This window comes from Podarcis liolepis, assembly GCF_965112155.1.
Source record: "Podarcis liolepis genome assembly, chromosome: 10".
Lineage (NCBI taxonomy): Eukaryota > Metazoa > Chordata > Lepidosauria > Squamata > Lacertidae > Podarcis > Podarcis liolepis.
In genome coordinates this window covers 23,557,978-23,581,695 of record NC_139562.1, presented here as the reverse complement: position 1 = coordinate 23,581,695, position 23,718 = coordinate 23,557,978, and the positions used below count along the sequence as shown (strand labels likewise).

Genomic DNA, 23,718 nt, shown 5'->3' with positions numbered 1-23,718 from the left:
TTTGGCATTCCTCCTCTAAGGAGGATAAAAATAATATAGGAATTCACAAACCATTCTTATCAGAGCAAATGCTGTTTTAGTCCACAGTTTCTGCAACTCTGCATGTCACTTCCTTTAAAAACAACAAATGTTCTTACCAAGAGGGCTGCCAGTTTTGAAATAGTGTCTTTGTTTCTGCAGCTAGTCGTTTACAGAACTTTCTGTCTTCAGCACTGACTTTTACACTGATAAATGTCACCAAGCTGAAGCACAAATCTAGCCTATTAGGTCGTGCCATCGCTCTAGCTGGTAGACCCATTGGGTACTTACTGGGGCCTGGTACCCCAAAACACTGTGCTAATGTTTGGCATCTGGAAGGTACCATTTCACTATTTCAGTGTCCCTACACAGTGCCTTGTTATGGAGCACTGTGGGTAATTAAAATGGCAACGCAAGCTGTCAGGCCCTGGTTGCAGCACTGCTATGCCTTCCTGTAACCCTAGTGGGGCCCATTAAAGTAGGGGGAGCCTCTCCCTACTGCACACTTTGTCAATGGCCCTCTCCAATCTGGTGCTGCACATTGCAGAGGGAGATTGGGAGCAGCAGCCAAGCATGCTTGCCTGATGTTACTGACCTTCTTGTTGGAGAACCCTTCTCTGGAAATTTTCCAGAGAACCCAAGGGCTTTCTAGAACATTCTGAAAACCACTGCTCTAAAACGTTAACCTATCCGTCTCACTTTTAAAATGTAGATATGCTTGTTCCACAGACGATGGGGACAACAGAATACATATCTCCCCATCGTGATATCCCCATTCAGCTATGACATGCAAGTCTCTCACACCTCATTTCTTGCTGCTTCTGAAGAACTTCCAAAGCAGCACCAAATCAGCTGTGAACAACACACATTTTCAGCCTCTCGCCAGCTGTTACATAGGGATGATCTAATACAGGTGTTTATATATTCTTACTGGCTTTATACTTTGGAAAAAATAAATGATACTGGCTTACTCCAATTTCTTGCCAAGCTTTGTTTGGTTTTTTACTGGCAGTGAATACCCAGGGTCTCTGGGCTTCAGCTACTTCCAATCTTTTAATGGAGAATTACCAAACCTGGAGTCTTATACACATGCAAATCGTGGACTTAGGCCATCTCCTAGGTTAAGACTGTAAAATGTTTTCAAACTGAAATTAAGCAAACTGAAAAACAGAAGGAAGTTATATTTCTTACCACCCATTTAGTTGTACTTATTTTAGAAGTCTGTAAACAGTAGGAAAATGCTGTGTTAGGAGCAATAAGCTTAAATAGGATGCAAAGTGTTCCTTCATTGTTATTAACTGGAATGATCATAACATTTATTTTCACATCTATCTGTTCAAGTTGATTTGAATGGTGAAGAAGGAGCAATCATCTCACCCCTTTCCCTTACTATTTATTTTAGTGCATTTTATTAAAGGCTCCTTCTGTTTCCTTCTATTTGAAATGAATAGTTCCAATCCATTAATACACACACACACAACACTCACACACAACACTCACACACACACACCAGCAGAAGAAGATGGTCCATCTACTCCATCATCCTATTCCTGATGATAGCTGAACCCCTGCCTATGAGAAGCCTGCAAGCAAGACCAGAGTGCAAGAGCATTCTCTTCTCTTGTGCTTTCCAGCAACAGGTATTCAAAGAGTGCCTCCACTGATAGCCCTATCCTCCATGAATTTGTCTAATCTTCTTTTAAAGCCCTCCAAGGTGTTGGTCACCAAGGCCCCCCGGAGCGAATTCCATACTTTGCTCTTTGTCTTTCTTTTGTCTACCCCGAATCCTCCAACACACTTTCTACATCTCTTACTATGCTTGCTGTGTCTTTCCAAACCACCTTTGTTTCACCCAGAAGAACAAGCTTGCCAAAATGCAGAAAAGGAGAGCTTGTGACTTTTAGAGCTTCACTGTGTAAAAAGCTGTAATTCTTACAAATGTCTAGTGCGAGAGCAGTGGCATTGAGTTTAAGCTGCTTCTCTTTGTTGTGTGTGGAATACTGATGGAGACTTCCATGGAAATAGGAATATTTGAATGGATTTTGAAATGCTCTGATTACGTGGATTCATTAAGCCGTGGACTCGTGTTGACATGCCATTTTTGTGTGTGTATGGGCTTTCCTTAAATGTAGGAAGCTTCTATCAGGTGAGCCTCTTCCACTTACATTCTCAAGTGGTACAGTCCATAAACATATTTATCCATCATCTGCTGTTTATGAAAACTAGGCAAGTGGTCCAAGGCCACTGAGTCAGTCCAGGCACTGCTCCCTAGATCACAGAAGTGTCGTACAATTTGCTGTCTTCACGAGGGACGTAATAGTAGATTAGATTCCTTTGGTTCGCACAGGACAGACAGGAATACACTCCTGAGGAAGTTGTAGGTGGGAGACGGAAGATCTTGCACAAATAACCTATTGCTAAAGTCATCAGTGCTGAATCCATGTCCAAAACATCCTTTCTAGTATTTAAGAGGTCGGTAGACATATTCATCTCCTGGGCACAAATATGAAACATTCCTGTTCCCTTTGTTCTGAAAACAATAGGCCTCAAATACACAGCACAGGCCCACATTCATGCAAAAGTCACCTGCTCTGTACGCAGAGACGCAGTGCTGTGTTTCGTACAGATTAGAATGCTTCTTCAAAGCAGCTGAGTTAATCGGTGTTTTGTTTGATATGCCAGGAGGTTCCAAGGAACTAGCATTTGGAAAGGAAGGCCAGTTCTCAATGGGCAGAGGGGGTGGACATTGCCTTCTGTTAGATGCGGACTGGGTGGGAGTTTTTGTTAGCTCTTAAAGTTTGTGCCACCCAAACGTGGCCAAGATAAAAACCTTGGAACAGATAGTGAGCTGTGACGCCAATTGCCTGCTTGTGCTATTTGTTATAGGGTCAATTTTTAAGGAAGAGTGCAATGTAGATTGTAAGGGCATTTTCAAAGACAATGCAGAAATCAGTGTTTGAATGTATGGGTTTCTTGGATGAGGTCACAGTTGTTGGCATTGTTGAATTCATTTGGAACTATTTTGCACGTTCCTGATTTCACGTCCCAGTTCTTAAGAAGAACATAGTGTGTACACTGAATGCAGATGGGGTGTGCATGGAGGGGTGAGATTGCAGTTGGAAACCCTAGCATATACCATCTGTTTGGTTCATATACATGTACAAATTGTACATGTAGGAATCATATAAATGGGCCTAGTGAACTTGTGGATATGGAGGACTTGCTACTGCTGTCCAACTCCCCTCTATGCATCGTCACAGTACAGAGGATTTCCCATTGAAGAGCACTTACTGTTTTGATTAGAAGAGGCTGTGCACCCCAGGAAATCAAAACTCAGATTTTGATATTCAGCCGTGGCACTAATGTTAAAGACTGGGTGTGCTTAAAACAGAAACAGCAAGAGGTGTGTCAGTGGAATAATTAGAATGAAATGCATAACATGGTGCAAGATCCTTTAATTTCACTCTAATAACTAGATAAATAGGGACTTTCATCTAGGCAAGTTTCATGACTCTGTAACTATGCTGGCATATGTACAGCCATGTTGGTAAGAACAACCAGGCTACATTATTGGGGCACCATCCTTTCCAGTGTTGGGTGCAGGGTCTACGTATGTTAGAATGACCAGAGGGCATGACAGAGCATCGATTGCCCTCTACACCCCACCATGGGACATGGAAAGCCTGTGGCCTGGGCTTTGCTGCTTGGTTAAGGAACTCAACTTCAGGTTTCTGTTTCTTCCTAACACTTTAATGCATAGATCTGAGCAACTTGTAGGCACAAGCAGGTGAGTTGCATGCTGAAGGGCAAACTGAGACATTAAGCCAACAAGCTACATGGCCCCTGCCTTGTGGGATGGGCACAACTCTTAACATAGCAAATGGGAGGTGTTCCTGCTCTAGGCAAGCCAATAGGTCCTTTTGTGAGTGGGTGGGGCCTGTGAGGATTTTTCATGTCAGTGCTGGCGTCTCTGGGTCCTCTATGATGGAGGTACCTGCTCAGTATCTGACTTAGAAGCTTCCCTCAGGGGAGCCGCCTTACTGAAAGGCATGACAGGAGTGGGGCTGTCTAGAGATGTCTGACTAGAGATGTTTGAATTCTCAGAGGTGGGACAAACCCACTTGAACGTTCCCCAGGATCCAGCCTCTGGCACTCTTGGTCACTGGTGTCCCCTGCCAGCTCCAGCATGTTTTCAAGTCCTGATTTTGCCACCTTCCTCATGCTGGGGCTGATATTATTGCATCCCACTTGCAACAAATTAATCAAGACTTAGCTCCATTGGTTTCAATGGGAAGCAAGTTCAACTCACTTAGTCTGGATCCAAGCAATTGTGGTTGGATTTTTGAAGCATAGGGTGTGACATTCCCCCCCCCATGCCATACAGATTTATTTATCTGTTTGATTAGACAACGTGAAGCATCATTTGCACCCATAATGGAACCGGCGAGAGTTCTGTCCTTCTCTTGTTGGGTTCACTGTATTTTTGCTCTGAGGGAAACCTGTATATTTGTATGGCCAGCATCTTGTTTACGATCTTCTGTTTACCAGAAGCTTGAAGGCCCACCTGCTTATTTACTGGTTATGTTTTTACCCAGCCCTTCCTCCAGGGAGCTTAGAGCAGGGTGTATGTTGTTATCTCCCAGCTCATTGCATCCTCACAACAACACTTATGAAGCTGGTTAGGCTGAGAGAGAGAGAGAAACTTTACTCAGGGTCGCCCAGCTTCATGGCTGAGCGAGGATTTGAATATGAGACTTCTAGGCTGTAATAGTTCTAGGGGTTGCTTGTGTGTAAATCAACGCCACTCTTGGCTGGTTGCCTGTATGAACCCTTTCTGTCTGGACAGCCACGCGCCCGTGACTGTCTCAATCGCTGGCAGAATCCATTAGTGGGCGTTTCTTGAACTTCTTCCAGCAAAGAAGCTCTTTGACGCTTAGTCTCCTCCTAGCCTCCCTGCGCGGAAGCCTTCTGCGCAGGGAGGGTGTGGGCATCGGAGGACCCGGGCTCTCCCCACTGGTTCCCGGCAAAGAGTCTCGGAGCCACCTCGCCAATTCCCCCATCTGCCCCCCCTTCTCCACTGGTGTTACGCTGATTTCCTTCCCCAGAAGATGTGCTGATTCTCTCCCTCATGGCACGCTCTCCGGAATCCCTCTGGAGCCCTCCCTCTCCCTCTGGCTCCGATGGCAGTTCCTTGACATAGGGCCAGCCCAATAATTTTTCCCGCCAAAAGAGAACTCGTAATAAGGAGACTCCCTCTCCAAATCAAAGGTGCACAGTATCCAAATTATTAGGGCACCCAATGCAGAAAACATCACAATTGTCTCACCAAGGGTGGCTGTGTTTCCTACTTTACAGACAATCTATCTGAAGGGCAGTCAGAGGCAATCCAGTTGATTATTTGAAATGGGCTTCTGTTTGAAGGGCTGTGTGGTCCAAGTCTGGTTTAGAGGTAAATAACCCTAGGGAGGGTAGGAGGGACATTGAAACACTGGGCAGGCACACATGCCACTGTCTTTCCCACAATGCTTATATAACTTCTATTATTTTAACTGTTTCTAAATAGGCACCTATACATAGAAATTGGCATTTGAAAATTTTGTGCAAATCTGGTGTCTTCTTTTCTCTCTCTTTTTTTGTGGGGAGAGGGGTTAATGCCTAAGTTTCCCCCCTGGCATCTTCCTGAAATGTAGCTAAAATGCAGTAATAAAAAAAATAGCAATTGATTTGCTACCTTTTCATGACACTAAAAGGCAGCTTGCCTCAGGCATCTGCTTCACTGTGCCTAATGGTAGGGTTGGGACCTAGGGGCTTCTCAGTGCTAGTTCAACACTCTAGATAGGAAGCCATGCTAACTTGGTCCCAGCAAAATGAAGGAAAGAGCTCACTGACAGGAAAGCTGACCTTTTCAGCCCAGCCTGCTGCTGATACGAGTTTCCAGTGACACCTACAAAATAAAGTGCTGAATGTCACGCAACAGCCTTGCTATAAACAAAACACTTATAAAAACGCTATGAATGTTAACTGACTCAGATTCAGTCATGGAATTATATAAATTTGTTCCTACACCTTGTCCTGGTAAAAGTGGTTGAGATTAAATGTGTGAGGAGCAGTCAGTTACTTATACATTTGTTTTGATTTCCTGCCTGAACCATTCTGAAAACGCTTCTAACCTGTGCCTTTTTGTGGTGGAAGGGGTGAGGCACTGGCACTCATATGTTGATAAAAATGCTGTGGGTGACAGCACAAAATGACTGCCATGGGGGGTGCTGGTACTCCTTACTGGTGAGTACTGTCACTAAAAAAATCTCTGTTTCTGAATTAAGACAACGCCAACTATAACTTAATAGCTAGCCCAATTAAGAACTTATACTACATCCATAATATGATTAGGTTCCACCTTTAGTGCACCCTCAAGAAGATGAAATGCTTGTTATAGGGTAGTCACCAAGTAAACCTCCTTTGTAAACCTTTCATGAACAGCTTTCAGTCTTGCAAGATTATTTTTACTTAATCCTTGAGGACCGCAAACCAGAGCCAGATGTAAAATAATGGCTATGGGGCAGAGTCTGGTACAAAATGGTAGTGCAGGGGGCGGAGACAAGGACATGTTTTCACCTGTGAACGGTGCGCTAGGAAACACTTCATACGCAAGTATACACCTACATCTCGGTTACCTCAGATCAGAAATCCCAACAGCCTCATTTAGGAGAGGAGAAAGCTTTTGTGTTATTGCTATTGCTACAGAATCTGCTGAGAATTTACTTCATTCTGCTGGCAGAGCCCAGTCTGCTTTGTGCTCACTTCTGCTGTAATCAATTGGACACTAGGACACTCCCCCTTTGACCTGGAAGCTCATGGTAAAATGTATGAAGAGTATATACGAGATCAAGGCCAAGGGTTTAAACTAAGCTATTTAGAGATAAAGAAGATTTTCCACTTCATCATGGAAAGGGCCTTTGCAGTCCAAGATTATGGAAACAGGGTATCTTTGTCTGTTCCTCTTCAAGGCCGGCCCAATATATTTTGCTGCCTGAAGCAAAGGACAAAATGTTTCATTTCCCCTGTTCAACTAGCAGCTGAATTTCACTTCAGCACTAACACCCATTTTCCACTGCACCCGAGAGCAGCAGTGGACACACCTTCCTGGCACACGTACTTTAGCACCTCTGCTCCTTTGGCCCCAACATCTGCTGCTGTGTTTACAACCTGAAGTCTTCTGTGTGGTACAACCTGTTGGGATTGCCCCAAGCCCGCTGGTGTGGTGGGGTTGACGATTAAAGCAATTGTAAGAAAGGTTTGGGGTTCTGTGGCAAGAATTTGCAATGTGAGAAGACACAGGGGGAGCTAGCAGTACTAGTACAGTGTATCTGCTCCTCAAAGCCTCTGCTGACACATCTCTTATGGAAAATAGAACTTACTTTCCCTCGGGATGAATTCCCAGTGGGGCGTATGGGCATCAGCTGGTGCAGTTCGTACAAATCTGTCCCATGTACTAATTAATTCTCCAAACACCCTTGTGTGACAAAGAGCTATTATAAGAATCCATTTTTCTTCTTCTTCTGAAGCTGGAAAACGTACTCATAAAAGTTGAGCAATGGGATGAAGTCACATACAAAATCAGTGCAAACTAAGGCTCAGGCTAGAGACCAATGTTCTGGATAGCCTGCTGTCTATAGCAGATTGTGACTAAGTTACTTGGGACCGGCCTCATTCTTTTTTGAAAGATAAGAATTCAATAGAAAGCGTATAATTCAATATATTCGCATTTCTATATGGCGGTGAGGATCCTTGAAAGTAAAGAATGCACCCCTCTTGTTTGAGTAGCAGCATTTTCATTAAATGCAAAAGCGGCTCCTTGCTTGTGGTTAACAGAGAAGTGGTGAAAGTGATATAATTGTGGTAAATAAGTAACTCCATTTGAACTTAACATGATTTCCAGAAAGTGCTACATCCCCGTTTTATAACCACAGTCCCAAGAAAGAGGCATTGAGGTGTTTCTGTACTTGTCTGTTGGTTAGTATCAAAAGGGAGGTGATTCACACAGCAAGTTTATTCTCAATCTATGGCTGGCTTTGAAAACAGGGAAGCAGAGTGGGAAGATGTTCATGAAATACATCACAGACACGTAAGATCTGGTGGCCAGCAGAATCAAAGAAAATAATAACTTTGCTTCAGTGCAGAAATAAACGAATCACAACGGTGTCAAAACCCATACTCAAATAAGTGTGTGTGGAGGGAAAGCCACAAACTCATTCCTAATTGAACTTCAGTTTTGCAGTGCTCCTTAGAGAACCACGTATGGCCCAAACAATTTCATTTTAATTGTGCGATTTTGTTGAATCGTGTATTGATGATGGTTATGGAGAAACAGGAAGTGCAAGTGACATGCTTCAAGTTACCTTTCTTTCTCTCCCTAATGGCCAAAGGGGAGTCTCTCATATCCCTTCCATATCCAAATCTCAAAGGAGACACGAGTGTTTGTTATGTGGTGACAGCATATGCAGCCACCTCACTATGTGGGAAGAGTGAAGGGCTGCATTTAGGATTTTATGGAGAAGTGTAATAACAGGGACTGTGAGATAATTGCATTTCCTGTCCCTCATCTCACTACTCTGTCTACCTGCCCTCGCTTTAAAACACCTCTGCTTATATAGTTTATTTACACAGTATTGCAAACTGTTCTCCTTTCTTCTACTTTTATTTAATCTGTCTATTGATCTTTTCCATTCCTCAGCACTCCAAACCTCCCCCTTATTTCGCCTTTCCCTCCCAGTTTTCTTCTGCTACTGACTAGATTTGTGAAAAGTACGGGAACATCTTACACTCGCTTAGGAAACAACTCCTGCAGAAGCTGTTGGGTGTTTGCTTTCATGGAACCAGAACCAGAACCAGGGATCTCCACCAGTTAGCTAGTTTGCAACACATAGCAAGTACAGTACTCAGCACACATTTCCCTATCGTTTTACAGGCTGTCCTACCCGCTCAGCCTCAGCCCCCACCCTGATCGCCCTGGGAACCAGATAATAAACTTTTCAGATAAAGCTGAACCTCAGAACTTCCTGAACATTTTGTTGCCTGTCATTCTGCTGTTGTTCTCCATAAACTTAGCTTTTGTTTCACCCTTAATCTTTGCACAGAGCTGTTTTCAAGTGTTTTAAGGGCTAAACACATTACAGTGGTACCTCAGGTTAAGTACTTAATTCGTTCCGGAGGTCCGTACTTAACCTGAAACTGTTCTTAACCTGAAGCACCACTTTAGCTAATGGGGCCTCCCACTGCTACCGCGCCGCTGGAGCCCGATTTCTGTTCTCATCCTGAAGCAAAGTTCTTACCTGAAGCACTATTTCTGGGTTAGCGGAGTCTGTAACCTGAAGCGTATGTAACCTGAGGTACCACTGTATTTCAGTAGTCCCATCAGCTCTGAAAGGTACATTATTATTCTCCCTGCTGTAGGTCAGGGCTTACCCATGTGGTGCTTTCCAGATCTTGAACTGCAACTCCTCTTAAACTCTGCCAGCATGGGATGATGGCACCTGTAGTCCAGTAATTTCTTAACGGCACCACTTTGGCTATTCCAGCTGCAGGTGGAAGGATGAAGGGCAGTGACTACTTTTCTAGTGCGTTTTGGGGTGAAGTAAGATTTTGAGACCTGACTCTCCCAGCTCTGAGCCACACTGAGCCACTTTATTGCAAAAGCTGTCCCTTCTGACCTTGCTGTGGTCTTTTAAGGTTTGCTTCACTTCTGCGCCCATCCTCATTACTCCTTAATCGCAAAGTGATTGAGGAATGGTTCCTAACTTTTATCCTGCAGCATTCCTATATCTGTCCAAGCTACCAAAAAAATATTTAGCAGAAAATTACCGCTACTAAAAAGCAGGCAGAGAGGGAGAGGGAAACTTTTTGAATCTTGCTTTAAAAAAGAAAAAAAAAAGGCAATCCCAGCGTTTTGTGACATGGGCACTAATTAGACTAAAAATGGTGCTGAAGCAGTTTGGAATTATGAAGCCCTCCATGAATTCAACTTAAATGTTCAGTGCCGTGACGAGATCCTCAGGCAACCTCAGCAGGAATTGTTTTTCTAGAGCATTCCTAATCGCTAATGCTACTGTGTATGTGTGTGTGTGCTGTATAACAGGGAATATGTAGAAGAGGACTGGGTTTCGTTTGCAGATATATTTATCTGGTGGGGAGAGAGGCAATTGGAATTTCTCTGTGTCTCTCTCTCTGTCTCTTTAACTTTCAGGAGCAGACAGGTTTTAAAACAACAACAACAGATTCCTCCCTCAAGGTAAACTTGAAGGCATTTATTTCAAGTGGCTTCTGTGCATCATTGGGATGCTGAACATCTAGCCTCATGCTGTCCACAATATTTTTCAAGCAGCCAGTGTCATCCTCCTAGTCAGGGGTTTCTGTGAGTTACTGTGCGAGGTTTCATTGCCTGGTTAATGTGGAGCGTAGCCTCGCTCTCCTGCCACCCGTTAGGCCCAGTTTATAAATCACAAGTCAGTGGTACAAATGAAGAGGAAGCACTGCAGTGACTTTCAGGTTCCGTATTTAGCCACCAGCTGCAATTCCTTTTTCTTTTCCATTCTGTGAGGCAGTGACTATAAAGCCCTTTCTGTGCTCTTCTGAATTTTATGTGGACGACGTCAATGCAGGTGTGTAAATGCAAAGCGCGTTTGCATGATGAAAAGCAGCCCTCATACAGGAATTAGTGTCTGCACAATTAATATTTGGTCAGGGTTGGGATGAGAGAAGCCTGCAAAATAAAATAAAAAAACCCTTTGAAGCTAACTCACTGAAAGGGCAGACAATGTCCCCTCCTTTTCTCTGGCAGAGCTGCTGTGTCTGTAACAGCTACTTGACATGCAGAAATTCAACGGGGACGACGTTTCCTCACAAGCTTTACCACTTGAATCATGCAGCCTATCATGGAGCTGTTTAAAAAAATGAAAACTTCGCTAGAAATGTTATCTCTTATATGCCCAGTAGATCACTGCGGTTCATAGGACAGTTTCTCCTATAAGCTCCATAAATATCAAAAGCCTGCTCCACAGTAACTTGGTGTGGAATAGCATTCCTTTTGAGACACATCAGGCACCTACTATCTGTGCAGAGTTTTGTGCTATTGCCCCTGACATTGTACCTTCATTTCATGATACTTTCAGCTTACCATCCACATGAGTAAACCTGGAAGGGGCATTTAGTGAAGTCTTGAATCATTCCTCATATTATTTATGCGTTGGAAAAATATAACCCGGTGCACTCAGGGCCTTTGTTATTGACCTTATCATCTACACACACTTTTTCATTCCCTTTGGAAAACGCTATCTGCTTTGTGTCAGTCTCTTTCAAATGTTTCCGACTCAGAGATCCAATTTTCTCTCTTATTTAGTGACATTTGTCAATGTATGAACTTTAATCAAAACGAGCCCTTCTTTCGCTAACTCTAGACAAGGGCCTTAGCTAAAACACAACCCGCTAAATCAAATTGAAGGATAGTATAATATTGCAAACTACATTAAGGAAAAGGTCAGGTGCCGTTGGTGCAAGATTTCTATCTCTTTGCCCCACAAGCTTTAGAATGGTGCATGGCAGCCGTTTCCTATCTGGGCAAGCCAACGGGCGCTTTTGCGACTGGGCTGGGCCTGCGAGGTTTGCTTATGTTGGTCAACATTTGTGTTTCCATGTCTTTGGCAATGGAGGTCCTGGCTTAGTATCAGAATTACTATCAGGCGCCCCTCAGAGCAGGACCCTTACTGACGGTAGTGACAGGAGGAGCTAGCAGCAGCCCATTAGATGGTGGCTGGCTGTAGGTGTCTGATATCACAGGGGAAGGACATTTATCTTGACAACCTGCTTCCACCTTCCCCACAATCCCTGGCTTTCCTGATCACTGCTTCCCTCTGCCAGCTCCAACATTTACTGAGGTCCTAATTTTGCCTCCCTGCTCCTGCTCCCTGATCTCCTACCCCAGGCTCATGACAGATGTTTCAGGAGTTCCCAACTCCCAGCAGCCTCCAGCCATCATGACCAATTGTCAGGGATGATGAGAGCTGGAGTCTAGCAACAACTGGAGGGCTACGGGTTCCCCACTACTGATACACTGCATACGCTATATCTGATTTACATACACTGGTGAGTCGTGCTCAAAGTGGGTGGAATGGGGTGGAATCCCACATCTTTTCAAGTAGAGTTAAAACCATCCTAGCTCATCCCAGGGTACTGTATGGAGGAAAGTTATGCCAGTATTGGGAAAAGCTACTTGTATCAGAACAGGGCTGTTTGTGGAGCTAGGGGGAAAATCACGATGGACTTAAGCCTTGAAGGGAGAGAAAACTGTCTATCCAAGAACTGGCCACCTGCTTGCTGTCTTCTCCCAGCTTCATAATCAGCTCTGGTCTGGTTAAGCCTAGAAGATACAACTAGCCCTACAGATGTAAATAGCTTGTGTGATTATAAAGATGGTGAATGGACCACAGGCAGTTGAGTATTGCATGATTTGAAATGAAATCGCCCTACTTCCTCTGCAATATTATTATTGCTCATGTTGCAGAGACGGAGGATAAGACGCTGTGGTTTGCTTAGGGCCACTTTAAGGCTGACACAAATACAACTCTGATATATCTTAAACATGGTCTATGTTATCAAGAGGAGACCATGGGATCTTAAATGCTTTGGGGGTTCTTAAATCCTCTCTTTTTCACCTAACCCTTTTTTTTTACTTTAAATAAAATAAGTGAATATTAAAAAAATTGGTAACACTATCCAGAACTCCACTCCATGCCTATCTGGAAAGGAAAAGTATTTCCAGCATAGGAAATCCTCATCTCTCTGATTCATTTAGCCTCAGAATTCAAGTCCCCTTTGCTACTGATCCACACAGCAAAGCTCATGGAGGAGGATTTTCTTGAATTGCCTTTCCTTTCCATCCTTGTTCCCCACCCACTCTCCTGACTTCTGTCATATGTTGTACAGTATTCAGGCACAGCAATTAACTGCCCTGTTCCCTAAGTGCAACACAGCCTCAGATTTCCCCTCCCCTTTCTTCATAAGAAGAACTCTGCTTGATCAGGCAAGTGGTCCATCTTAGTCCAGCATCCTGTTCTCACAGTGGCCAACCAGATGCCTACAAGAAGCTCCAAAGCGAGACCCTTCCCCTAGCCCAGCATAAACGCTGCTGCAGGCCTGTGTTTGTAGCTCTGCCAAGGAGCTCTGTCTGACCCTGCATAATAAACCTGTCCCGTTACCTGTTCTGTGGAGTCTAAATCCAAGAGTCAAGGTTCAGCAGAAAGCATACCATCATTTGCACTCGTCCCCCATTGTGTGTGCAATCTGGATCATGACCGTAGGTGTGCTTAAAAATAAAATAAAATTGTATTGATGATGTCTGGGAAAGCCTGGAACCAAAGTGGCTGCCTGATGGGCAAAATTGTTCCTCTGTTGTGTCTGCGTAGCACCAGGAGTCCTTTATTATTTATTATTGGAGAAATACTGAGGGGTTGTCGGAACGGGGGTGGTTGGGAATGTACATCAAGCTCAGAAAGGTTAATGCCAGAAAGGGAACTATGACTCTCTTCCAGTGGGAAGAGAAATCATGATTGCAGCCTTAGCCAGATATGATGTTTGTGTCCTGGATGACAAGTTGAGTAATATTGCTGCAGTTCTCTGAGCTCACCATATGCCTCATGCTAAAATCCATTACTGCAACATCATCACCCTGTGGAAAGTCAGGGGGAAAGCGAGGGGAAACTGGTATCTGAGTCACTGGAACTTCAGAGGTCTGTCCCATCTTTAATATATGTATATATATATATACTGGATCCCATCAGCTTGCTAGGAAATTACACTAAGCAGGGTTTACTCACACTGTCCTTTGTACTGGAATACACAAAGGCTTTTGCATAGCAGGTTAAAAGCATACAGAGGGTTCTTTTTCCTCCCATTCTCCCTAAGAAGGGATTGGCCCTAGCTGCATAATCTAGGTGAGTTTGAATTTGGGAACTCTGGGATAAATCGGCACACTTAGTGGGTTGGCAGTTTACACATCAGCAACCCAGAATGCTTATTCCAAAGGGCCTTTTCTTGGTCCCAGCAGTTATGAATTAACTGAAAGGTGTGTATTTGCTTAATTGAGTCTTTTATTTCTGTTACAGTTTTGAAACGGTGCAGGACATAGGGATCTAAAGGCTTGTTAGAAGGTGGCATGCATTCTCTCGATGGGCTTCCTTGGTACCAGGATTGTGTGTTGTTGTGGAGGAATGGAAGTGGGCATATGGGACACAAACACACTCTAGCTTGGAGGCTACTTCAGCTGTTCTGTGAATGCCTTGTTGTTGTTTCTGTGTTTCGCTCCTGAAGTATTTATCTAGCCTTGGTCATTGTTTCCCCCTTTCTTTTGAATGTTGGAAACAAGTCAAGGTTATGCTTGCTTTTAAAATTTCCAAGAGGCTGCCAGCTCAGCACATTGTCCTTTTTATCCCCGGGGTGGTGAGAGAAGGAAGAGATGTTACTTATTTATAAACCAGGTTAATTGCTATAAAATATTTAATTGACAGAAATCTAACATGCATGGTGACATTCTTATCTTTATTTAACAATATTTTCTCCTTCATACATTGTGAGTTGCTTCATGTAGTTCCGTTTTCCCATGCATGTTCCAGTTTCTCACCCCGCATTTAGCATTCCAGGCGTTTCTTCTATCTCTAAGCTACCAAACTACTTTTTTAAAAACAACAAAAACCCTGAGTTCAAAAAGTATTATGAAGTTGGCAAAGAGAGTTGTTAAAAGGTAAGTATAGAGTTGTGGGGAGGAATAGGATCTTATCACTGGAGACCTTCTGTTTATTTCCTGTATGGTCTCTGGCCTAGTCCAGGAACTTCTCTTCACCATTGTCTGTTGAGTGTATGAGGAAATTCCCGCCTAGGGATACCTTTTCTCTCATATACAGGGCTATATTTGGACAGGACTGGGGATCTTTCTGCTATGGTCTCTTCATGCCAGCTGAGGCATGAAGGTTGCGTCCTCGCCCACAACAGCCTGATAGTGTCCTGGTTCCCCCATCAGTAGAGCCGCAGACAGGGGTAACCAGGAGAGACAGCAAGAGGACCAGGAGGAAAGGCTCTGTTGTCATGGTGATGAGTACCCTTCCTCCGCTGCTAGGAAACTTGGATGTGTAAAAGGATGCCATTACGGGTAGGACAACAGTCAAGTCCGTTCATAAGCTAGCCAGGCAGTGGGCCAGGGGGAAATAGCAGAGGAGAAAACCTGCAGAGAAGGGAGCAAGACTTAGGGTGATTTAACCTCTTTCCCCCTAGTGACTGAAGGCATAAGGGGCAATTAGACATGGAGGCAATTTGGCTAGCTTCTCTCGCCTCATGAATTAATGAGTCCTGGGATTCTGTTTCATTGACTAAGGGGTTAACCATGGCATTGCAGATTAAACCATGGCCCCTCAGGAAACCCTTTCCACACAGATTTATCTGCTGATAAAACCCAACAGATTTGCAGCAGATCCCTGGCGGGTGCATTCTAAAGCTACATTCATACCATACATTGAACACGCTATGAAACAACTTGAAACAGTCATGGCTCCCCCCACCCAAAAAATCTGGGAATTGGAATTGGGTGCTGAGAGTTGTTAGGAGACCCCATCCCCCTCACAGAGCGACAGTTTCCAGAGTGGTTTAACAACCAATCCCATTTCACAGGGAACTCTGGAAATTGTAGCTCTGTAAGGGGAATGGGACCTCCTAACAACTCTCAGTACCAGTAACCCAACTACAACTCCCAGAATTCTTTGCGGGGAGTCAGTGTTGTTTTAAAGTGGTATCATTGCCCTTTAAATGTATTGTGTGAATGTGGCCGAAGATGCATTGTAAATTCACTCAGGGCAGCTTCCGTCAGTGCTGACCAAGATAAACTGTGAGTGTTTGGCGATGATGGGCAAACTGTCTTTCAGGGAAGTTGTTCTGCCATTATTGATCTTTTCATTGAGAGCTCCTTAGAAGAAGAAGAGCAGGGTTCCTCAGGCCACAGTGTTCTAGAACAGAGTTGTGTAGAAGGTCAATCAGGATCACTGCCAGATCTCTGGAAAATTTGAAGTAGATGGGCGGAAGTTTCTGGCTCACAATTGTCTAATAATAACAACTGCTGAAAAGATTTCCCCTACTAAAAGGAAAGCTTGGGGCAGGGTCAGCTCAAGACATTTTGCTGCCTGAGGCAAACCAGAAAATGATTCCCCTGGGAATTGAAGTTGGTCAAGAGTGCTGAAAACTGTCGCCCAGCTGCGACAGTATTCTGCACTTGGTGCCTGCTGGTGGACTTCCGCGTTCTAGCAAAATAAAAGAAAGAAAAAGGTATATCCCACAAGCCTGATGTCTAGTTACCATGGTTCAAGAAGTTATTCTTAAGCTGATTTGATTTTTAAAATCTAAAGTGGTAGTGAAAGACTGTGGGTGGGGTTCAACTAAGGAGGCATGCCAGTGCAACGATTACTGCTTGTGCAGCAGAGCTTTCGCCCATCTCCTTCCTCTGCATGCCCTTCCTCCCCATTTGGCTTGTGGGGGGCTGGAGAATCCTTGGAGCAGAACAAGGGGAGAAATTGGGGAGGGGGGATTTCATCTGCCAAGCCAAAATATTTGCCCTGTCTGGACAGCCACCTTAGTGAGCTGTTGAATTCCTCCCTTTGCCATTGCAGATTTTGCAGTAATAGGACCAGATTTCACTATACTGAAAGAGTGGTGTGTTATTTCTTTCCTTGTCCTCTTTTAAAAACTGAAAACCTGGTATTGACTAGAAAGCAGTTTAGGTAATGAGAGCCTGACCTGCTGGTGGCCCAGGAGACCCAAAACCTGAGTCTTTTGCATTGTCCCACAATATTTCTTACCCTTTCTCCCTGCTTTTAGTAAAAGACTTGGGGGGTGGCATTTTGCTTCCAGGGTATGTGGGTGACTTGCCAAGTACGCTGCCAGTGAATCTCCCCAGGCACTGCCATCTTAAATTGCCCAAAGGCACTCTAAACATTTATGCAAATTTGTGTTGTGGGCCTGGGCTCAGAATCCTCTGAAGTACCTAAAAATGGACCTGAAGTCATTTGCAAAGCAAAAGAACTAGTCAAGGGGAATGCAGAGTTAGTGTCAAGCTTTGTGTAAGATAGCCACATGAAGAGTGGGCAAAGGTTTTCATTTCCAGCACGTATGGCATCACCAGCTATTTTTGTCTTGAGTTGACTACCTTGCTTTGCAAATGCACCTTAATTTGGATCTGACACCCCTAGCTGACCTCATCCAGGGACTCTTATGGAGAGAAAATGGGAATTGCATGTGACCTCTGCTAGGGTTTTGAAGTCGAGACATCGGAGATAAAATATGAGCGCAGTATCGTTACTACTTCTCAGTTGCCAGAAGGCATTTCTGCATTGCAACAAATCTGCCTGACAAGGCTATTCTGAGTGCACTTTAACATTAATTTAACTTGTGTCATTTGCTTCATACGTTCTCCAAAGCTGTACCTTTGTATGATCTGTGGATGTTTGAAGGCATCACGTTGTACGGCAGGCATGGTCTGCAATGTGGTAGAAGAAGTGATGGGGCTGGGTGAAGAGAAGGGAGATTTCTCTCTCTCTCTTTTGTGCTCTGGAAATATGGGATCCCAGTGAAGTTGATTGATAGGAGCTTCAGGACTGAAAAAGCAGTTTTTCACATAATACAGTATGTACAGGTAACTTACAACTTACGCACATTTAACATTCAGCTTTATGTGCTTGGCAATTAAAAATAATAATTAAAAGGGGGCGCGAAAGGAGGCAGGCCTTGGGGCAGGGGCCTTTGGCAATCCCACTTGCTATTGCACCCATTGTGTTTTGACTGTACACAAATTTGGCTTTACACTCCACCTCTGGAATGTAACCCTCTCCATGTGCTTGTCTGTACTTAAATGAATGAATTTAATTGTTCCTTAATTATTATTGTAGTTAAGTTGTAGTCTTGCAGCACATTTCTGTAAGCACTGTCAAATCATATATTGTCTCTTTTCTGAGTGACTATGATTTGTTTTTCTCCTATTTGCCAGATTTTTAACTACAGATGCTCTCTCTGCAGTGGCACTCTGGTTAAACTTCCGATGTCTGACATTCACACGTTTTTAGCTTTTAGTTGCGTAACAGAAAATATTTATTGGTGTTGACACCTTAAACCCTGTTGACATTTTGAATCACTTTCCACCATTTTCCAAACCTATGATCTGTTATTTCATGAATTGCTTTCAGTTACCGGATCCCAGTATTTATAAAAATTATTCTGCAACCCCACTCATCATTGTAAAATACTAGCATCAATCACAGCAGGATTTCGTTTTAAAAGATTATTCAATTCCTGTGGTATCATCTACCATCTATAAAGAATTTAAATTGGGTTTCCTCTCAATTTCAGTTTGAATTTTATCAGCCTCCATGCTCCTGATTTTCACTATACCAAGCTTGGCAATTTTAAACATGCAAATAGGGAAAAGCAAAAACAGAAAGGATTGGGCTATCGCTGGGACCTCCAATGGCATCACAATACCCTTAGTACACCCACAACTCCCTGCCCCTGCCCCTGCCCCTGCCCCTGCCCCTTCCAGTTTTTTGTTTTTTGTTTAATTAGAAGGGATTTTTGGGTGGTTTTTAGAAGTTTCTTTTTTCAGTTGTTTGGGAGAGGTTTGCAAGGTTTTGGAATGCTACATTGAGTTTTTGTTGTTGACTTTTTTTAGGGTGTAGGTTTTCTGCCTGTTGTTTTTGGGAAGGAAGTTTGCAATCACATTTTTCATCTGTGAAATGTGCATTTTGTGGTTCCCATAAAAGTTCCCTAGATTTTCAAATATGCTTTCAGGCCCATAAAAGGTCGGGGACCCCTAGTAAACGACTGTTAGTTCTGTATTGATAAAGTCTTTAATGTAGTTCCTAGGGAGGCAGGGTATTTGATCCCCCCCCCCCAGCTCTGTTCAGGTGGCACAATTCCCCAAATACCACCTATTGCTTTCCCCTTCCCTTTCAGATTTCATCTACTCTGCCTTCTAGCAGAATAAACTCTTACAAACATGCTCATTGCTTCACAAAGGAAGTTGCCTCACTGTACCAGGTCAGACCAGTTGTCCGCCTAACTCACTGCTGTCTGCTCGGACGGGCAGCAGCTCTCCAGCTCCTCAGGTAGAGAGGAGTTCTCCTCATAACCTGCTGTGCCAGCCTTTTTTAACTGGAGGTGCCAGAGACGGAAACTTCTGCATGCAAAGTATCTGCTCTTCCACTGAACCTTGGCCCATTCTTATACGTGTTCCACAGCTCTGTGTTCAATCTTGTAAACTGCTTTCCGCATTGTTTATGCATGGACCAGACCAGTTTGAATTAAGCCCTAGCTTTAAGGTGGTAGAAATCAGTAGGAAACAACACCTAAAGCAGGGGTCAGCAAACGTTTTCAGCAGGGGGCCGGTCCATTGTCCCTCAGACCTTGTGGGGGGGCCGGACTATATGGGGGGGACAAACAAATTCCTATGCCTCACAAATAACCCAGAGGTGCATTTTAAATAAAAGCACACATTCTGCTCATGTAAAAACACCAGGCAGGCCCCACAAATAACCCAGAGATGCATTTTAAATAAAAGGACACATTCTACTAATGTAAAAACACGCTGATTCCCAGACCGTCCGCGTGCCGGATTTAGAAGGCGATTGGGCCGGATCCGGCCCCCGGGCCTTAGTTTGCCTACCCATGACCTAAAGGATCCAGGGTGCAGTGGGGAGGAGCAAAATAAAGAAAACCACAATATTTAATTTTTCCATGGTTTTTCTTACATGCATGTACACTGATATGTGTCTTATCAGTTATAAGGGTCGGGCATAAATGGAGGCACTCTAGCAATTAAAAAATTACAACCTGATGACCCACTTTGAATATAGGGACTACCTAAACTTAAACGTATTTTGTTTGGGGTGATGTCAGATGATCACAAAGATTTTTCTGTGGTGTTTTGCGTAGGGATACTTGTGTGTGTGAGCTCACCACCTCTAAGCACTCAATCAAGATTTTTCAATAGCTGAAAGAATATTTTCCTGTTTAAGGGTGACAGTCCTCAGAATAAGAGTGTAGAATGAATGTTGTGTGGCATCTGTCAGATAAATAACAATGATATGCAGATTACATTAGTTACATGCCAGTGAACTATGCAAATTCGGAGGAAGTCTAGCTTATTGTGTATTTTCAGTGTGACTTTCTTTGTTCAACACATTTTCTATGTTGAGCCAACCATCAGGGGTGATTTCACTTTTCATTTAGAGAATGGCAGGACATTTTGTGTGTGTTTGTACGTGCATTCATAAAGGTCAAAATGGTCCAATTTTCAGTACGTTTATAGATAACTTGTAGCAAAGCAGTGTGTTTTAAGAACATTTGTCATAGTTATATTATTATGCCTCACAAGTGAATTCTCAAAAGAGGTCATCCACCTTTTTATTTAAAAGCACAGGGCAGCCTTCCACAACCTGCTGTCCTCCAGACATTTTGGACTACAATTCCCATAAGCCCCAGTGAGCATGAGTGTGCTAGCTGGGGCTGATGGGAACTGTAGTCCAAAATGTCTGTTGGGCTCTGTGTGGTGGAGGCTGGCATACATACACAGTATGTAGTGCTGTTGAACTTTCAAATACAGCGCCAATTTATTACTCAGGAAGCTGGCCACAAATAGAGCAGCACTCTGAAAAAATAATCATATATAGGAGTGAGACTGCCCCTCTCCCCGTTTTTCTTGAACAGTAAGAATGTACAGACTCGCCAGTAGAAGCATCTGCTAGCTTCATATCTGATATGGAAGATGCTTTCTGTCAGAAATTTGTGTTGAATTGTCCCAGCAGTACCAAGGCCTAGCAATTTACCTAGCACAGTTTTCTGTAACTAATATTCCTCTTTACCCATCTTTTCAAATTACTGACTGCTAGTATTGACAATTCTGCTCAGACAGCTTTGAGTGAAGTCAACCAAAACCAAGTTACATCAGTTGTATGACTCCTGAATTCTCATGTAATTGGGATGATGAGACCAGCTGCATGACCTATGGCTTTTAATCCATGTTTTCCCTAATGGGGCAAGTGGCTGTTTTGGGGGGGAGGGAGGGATTTACGTCCAGGAAATGCCCCAAAGAAGAAAGAGTTAAACCCCTCTCTTCACATTGCTGCAGATTTGATATATACCGTATTTTTCTGTCTATAAGACACCTCCATGTATAAGACAACCCCTAATTTTTGAGCCGCAAATTAAGAAATAAATATTTTAAACATCTCATGTATAAGACGACCCCCAATTTTAAATTTAAAAAAAATTGGGGGGGATATAGTCTTATACAAGGAAAAATACGGTATATATTTTAGGACCCATCTTTTTCTCTGGACTTTAATGTTTTAAATTTAATATTGTATTTTTAAATGGCTGTAACCCATCCTGGTGCCTTATAGTGATGGGTGGGTATGGAATCAAATAAATAATAATAGTAATAATAATAATAATAATAATAATGAAATGATACAGTCATGATTCTCTGATGTCTCATATAGCTTGGTCCTTACGCTTAATCAAATCATTATTCTTGTTCATTCTTCCTGTTTGTGTACAGAGATATCTTTACAGGAATCCTTAATTTAACAATTGTTGTCCTTCTTCTGCACAGATTTACATTTTGTAGCTTTCAATGCAGGTAGGCTGTCTTATGAGAAGCATTGGCTTACACTACTAGGTTGTAGAAAAGCTTTACTTTCACCCTGTTCTCAGTTGAAAACAAATATAACATGCCACGGGGTCTTCTCAGTTGTGTCACCCACTTTCTGGAACACTCGTCTTAAGAAACTTTTGTAAACCGCTTTGAGATTTTTTTTTTGCAATCAAGCAGGGTATAATTTTATGAAATAAATAAATAATCTTAAATGGCTCTCACCATTAAAAAGCTTATATATTTGTGGACTTTTGCTAAACATTGTGGGTTTTTTTGCATTCAAAAGACTGGTCTTTTTAAAAAGGTTTTTAAAAACTGAATTTTTGATGTTTTAAAACTCTGGTATGTTTTCTTGAATGCCATGGGTGTAAGAGTGACCTATAAGTATTATTACGGCTAACTGTTTTAACACTTTTGTTTTCTTCTTGTGTTGCGGTGCAGGTATGGCCTCACATGTGCAAGTTTTCTCCCCTCACACCCTTCAATCAAGTGCCTTCTGTAGCGTGAAGAAACTGAAAGTGGAACCAAGTTCTAACTGGGATATGACTGGGTACGGCACACATAGCAAAGTCTACAGTCAGAGCAAGAACGTGCAGTCCTCTCAAGCCGCCGCCGCCATCAACGCCTCTCTCCAGATCCCCAACCCCAGCATCCCTTACGAGCAGACCATCATCTTCCCAGCCAGCACGGGGCACATTGTGGTGACATCCGCCAACAGCACCTCCGGTGTGGTTGCAGTATCTGGGCAAGCGTTAGGTGGACCACACAACCTGATGCGTCGAAGCACTGTGAGCCTTTTGGACACCTACCAAAAATGTGGACTTAAGCGCAAGAGTGAGGAAATTGAGAACACAAGCAGCGTGCAGATTATCGAAGAGCACCCACCAATGATTCAGAACAATGCCAGTGGGGCTACGGTAGCCACCACAACCACATCCACGGCCACATCCAAAAACAGTGGCTCCAACAGTGAAGGGGATTACCAGCTGGTGCAACATGAAGTGCTTTGTTCCATGACCAACACGTACGAAGTGTTGGAATTTCTGGGCCGCGGAACCTTTGGGCAAGTGGTCAAATGCTGGAAACGTGGCACCAATGAAATTGTGGCCATCAAGATCCTTAAAAACCATCCATCTTATGCCCGGCAAGGTCAAATTGAAGTGAGCATCCTGGCTCGGTTAAGCACGGAAAGCGCAGATGATTACAACTTTGTCCGAGCCTATGAATGTTTCCAGCACAAGAACCACACCTGCCTGGTCTTTGAAATGTTGGAACAGAACCTTTATGATTTCTTAAAGCAAAACAAGTTCAGCCCATTGCCCCTTAAATACATCCGACCAATTCTGCAGCAGGTAGCCACGGCCCTAATGAAATTGAAAAGCCTGGGCTTGATTCATGCAGACCTCAAGCCAGAGAACATCATGCTGGTGGATCCATCTCGGCAGCCATACAGGGTCAAGGTCATCGACTTTGGTTCTGCGAGTCATGTGTCAAAGGCTGTGTGCTCGACTTACCTTCAGTCCAGATACTACAGGTAAGTGACCTGAGTCAAATAAAAACATCAGGATAAGTGGCGCAATGGGTCAGTGCACCTGGCTGCTAACCAGAAGGTTGGTGGTTTGAGTCCAGCCAGGGATGGCTGTGTGCAGGATTCCTGCATTGCAGGGGGTTGGACTAGATGGCCCTTGGGATCCCTTCGAACTCTGCAATTGTATGGCTGTGATTCTATTCCATAAAGGCATTTGCTGTGATACTATAGAAAGCACTGAAATCAACCCGAGATCAGGAGGAAACCTATTGGCCCTTTGAGTCACCTGATACCACTGACTTGATAGATGCAATACCACTTTCTTGCCACCTGCCATGGTGGCACTATAGCGTGTCAGAGCTGGCCATTAGCTCTATTGTCTAGCATGCTCTCCTATGATAATGCAGATAATAAGAAGGTTGGATCCCACTGCAAG

At 43.6% G+C, this 23,718-nt stretch overlaps 1 protein-coding gene across 6 annotated transcripts in view; it reads left to right on the top strand.

Annotated features, from left to right (window-relative positions):
- The window catches only part of HIPK2 (homeodomain interacting protein kinase 2), a 172,610-nt gene that overhangs the window by 33,260 nt on the left and 115,632 nt on the right, over positions 1–23,718 (top strand). For all 6 annotated transcript variants that reach the window (XM_083461848.1, XM_083461852.1, XM_083461851.1 and 3 more), the window contains exon 2: positions 22,196–23,288. In XM_083461848.1, coding sequence (XP_083317974.1) covers positions 22,196–23,288 — 1,093 coding nt within the window. The remainder of the gene's footprint in view (positions 1–22,195; positions 23,289–23,718) is intronic.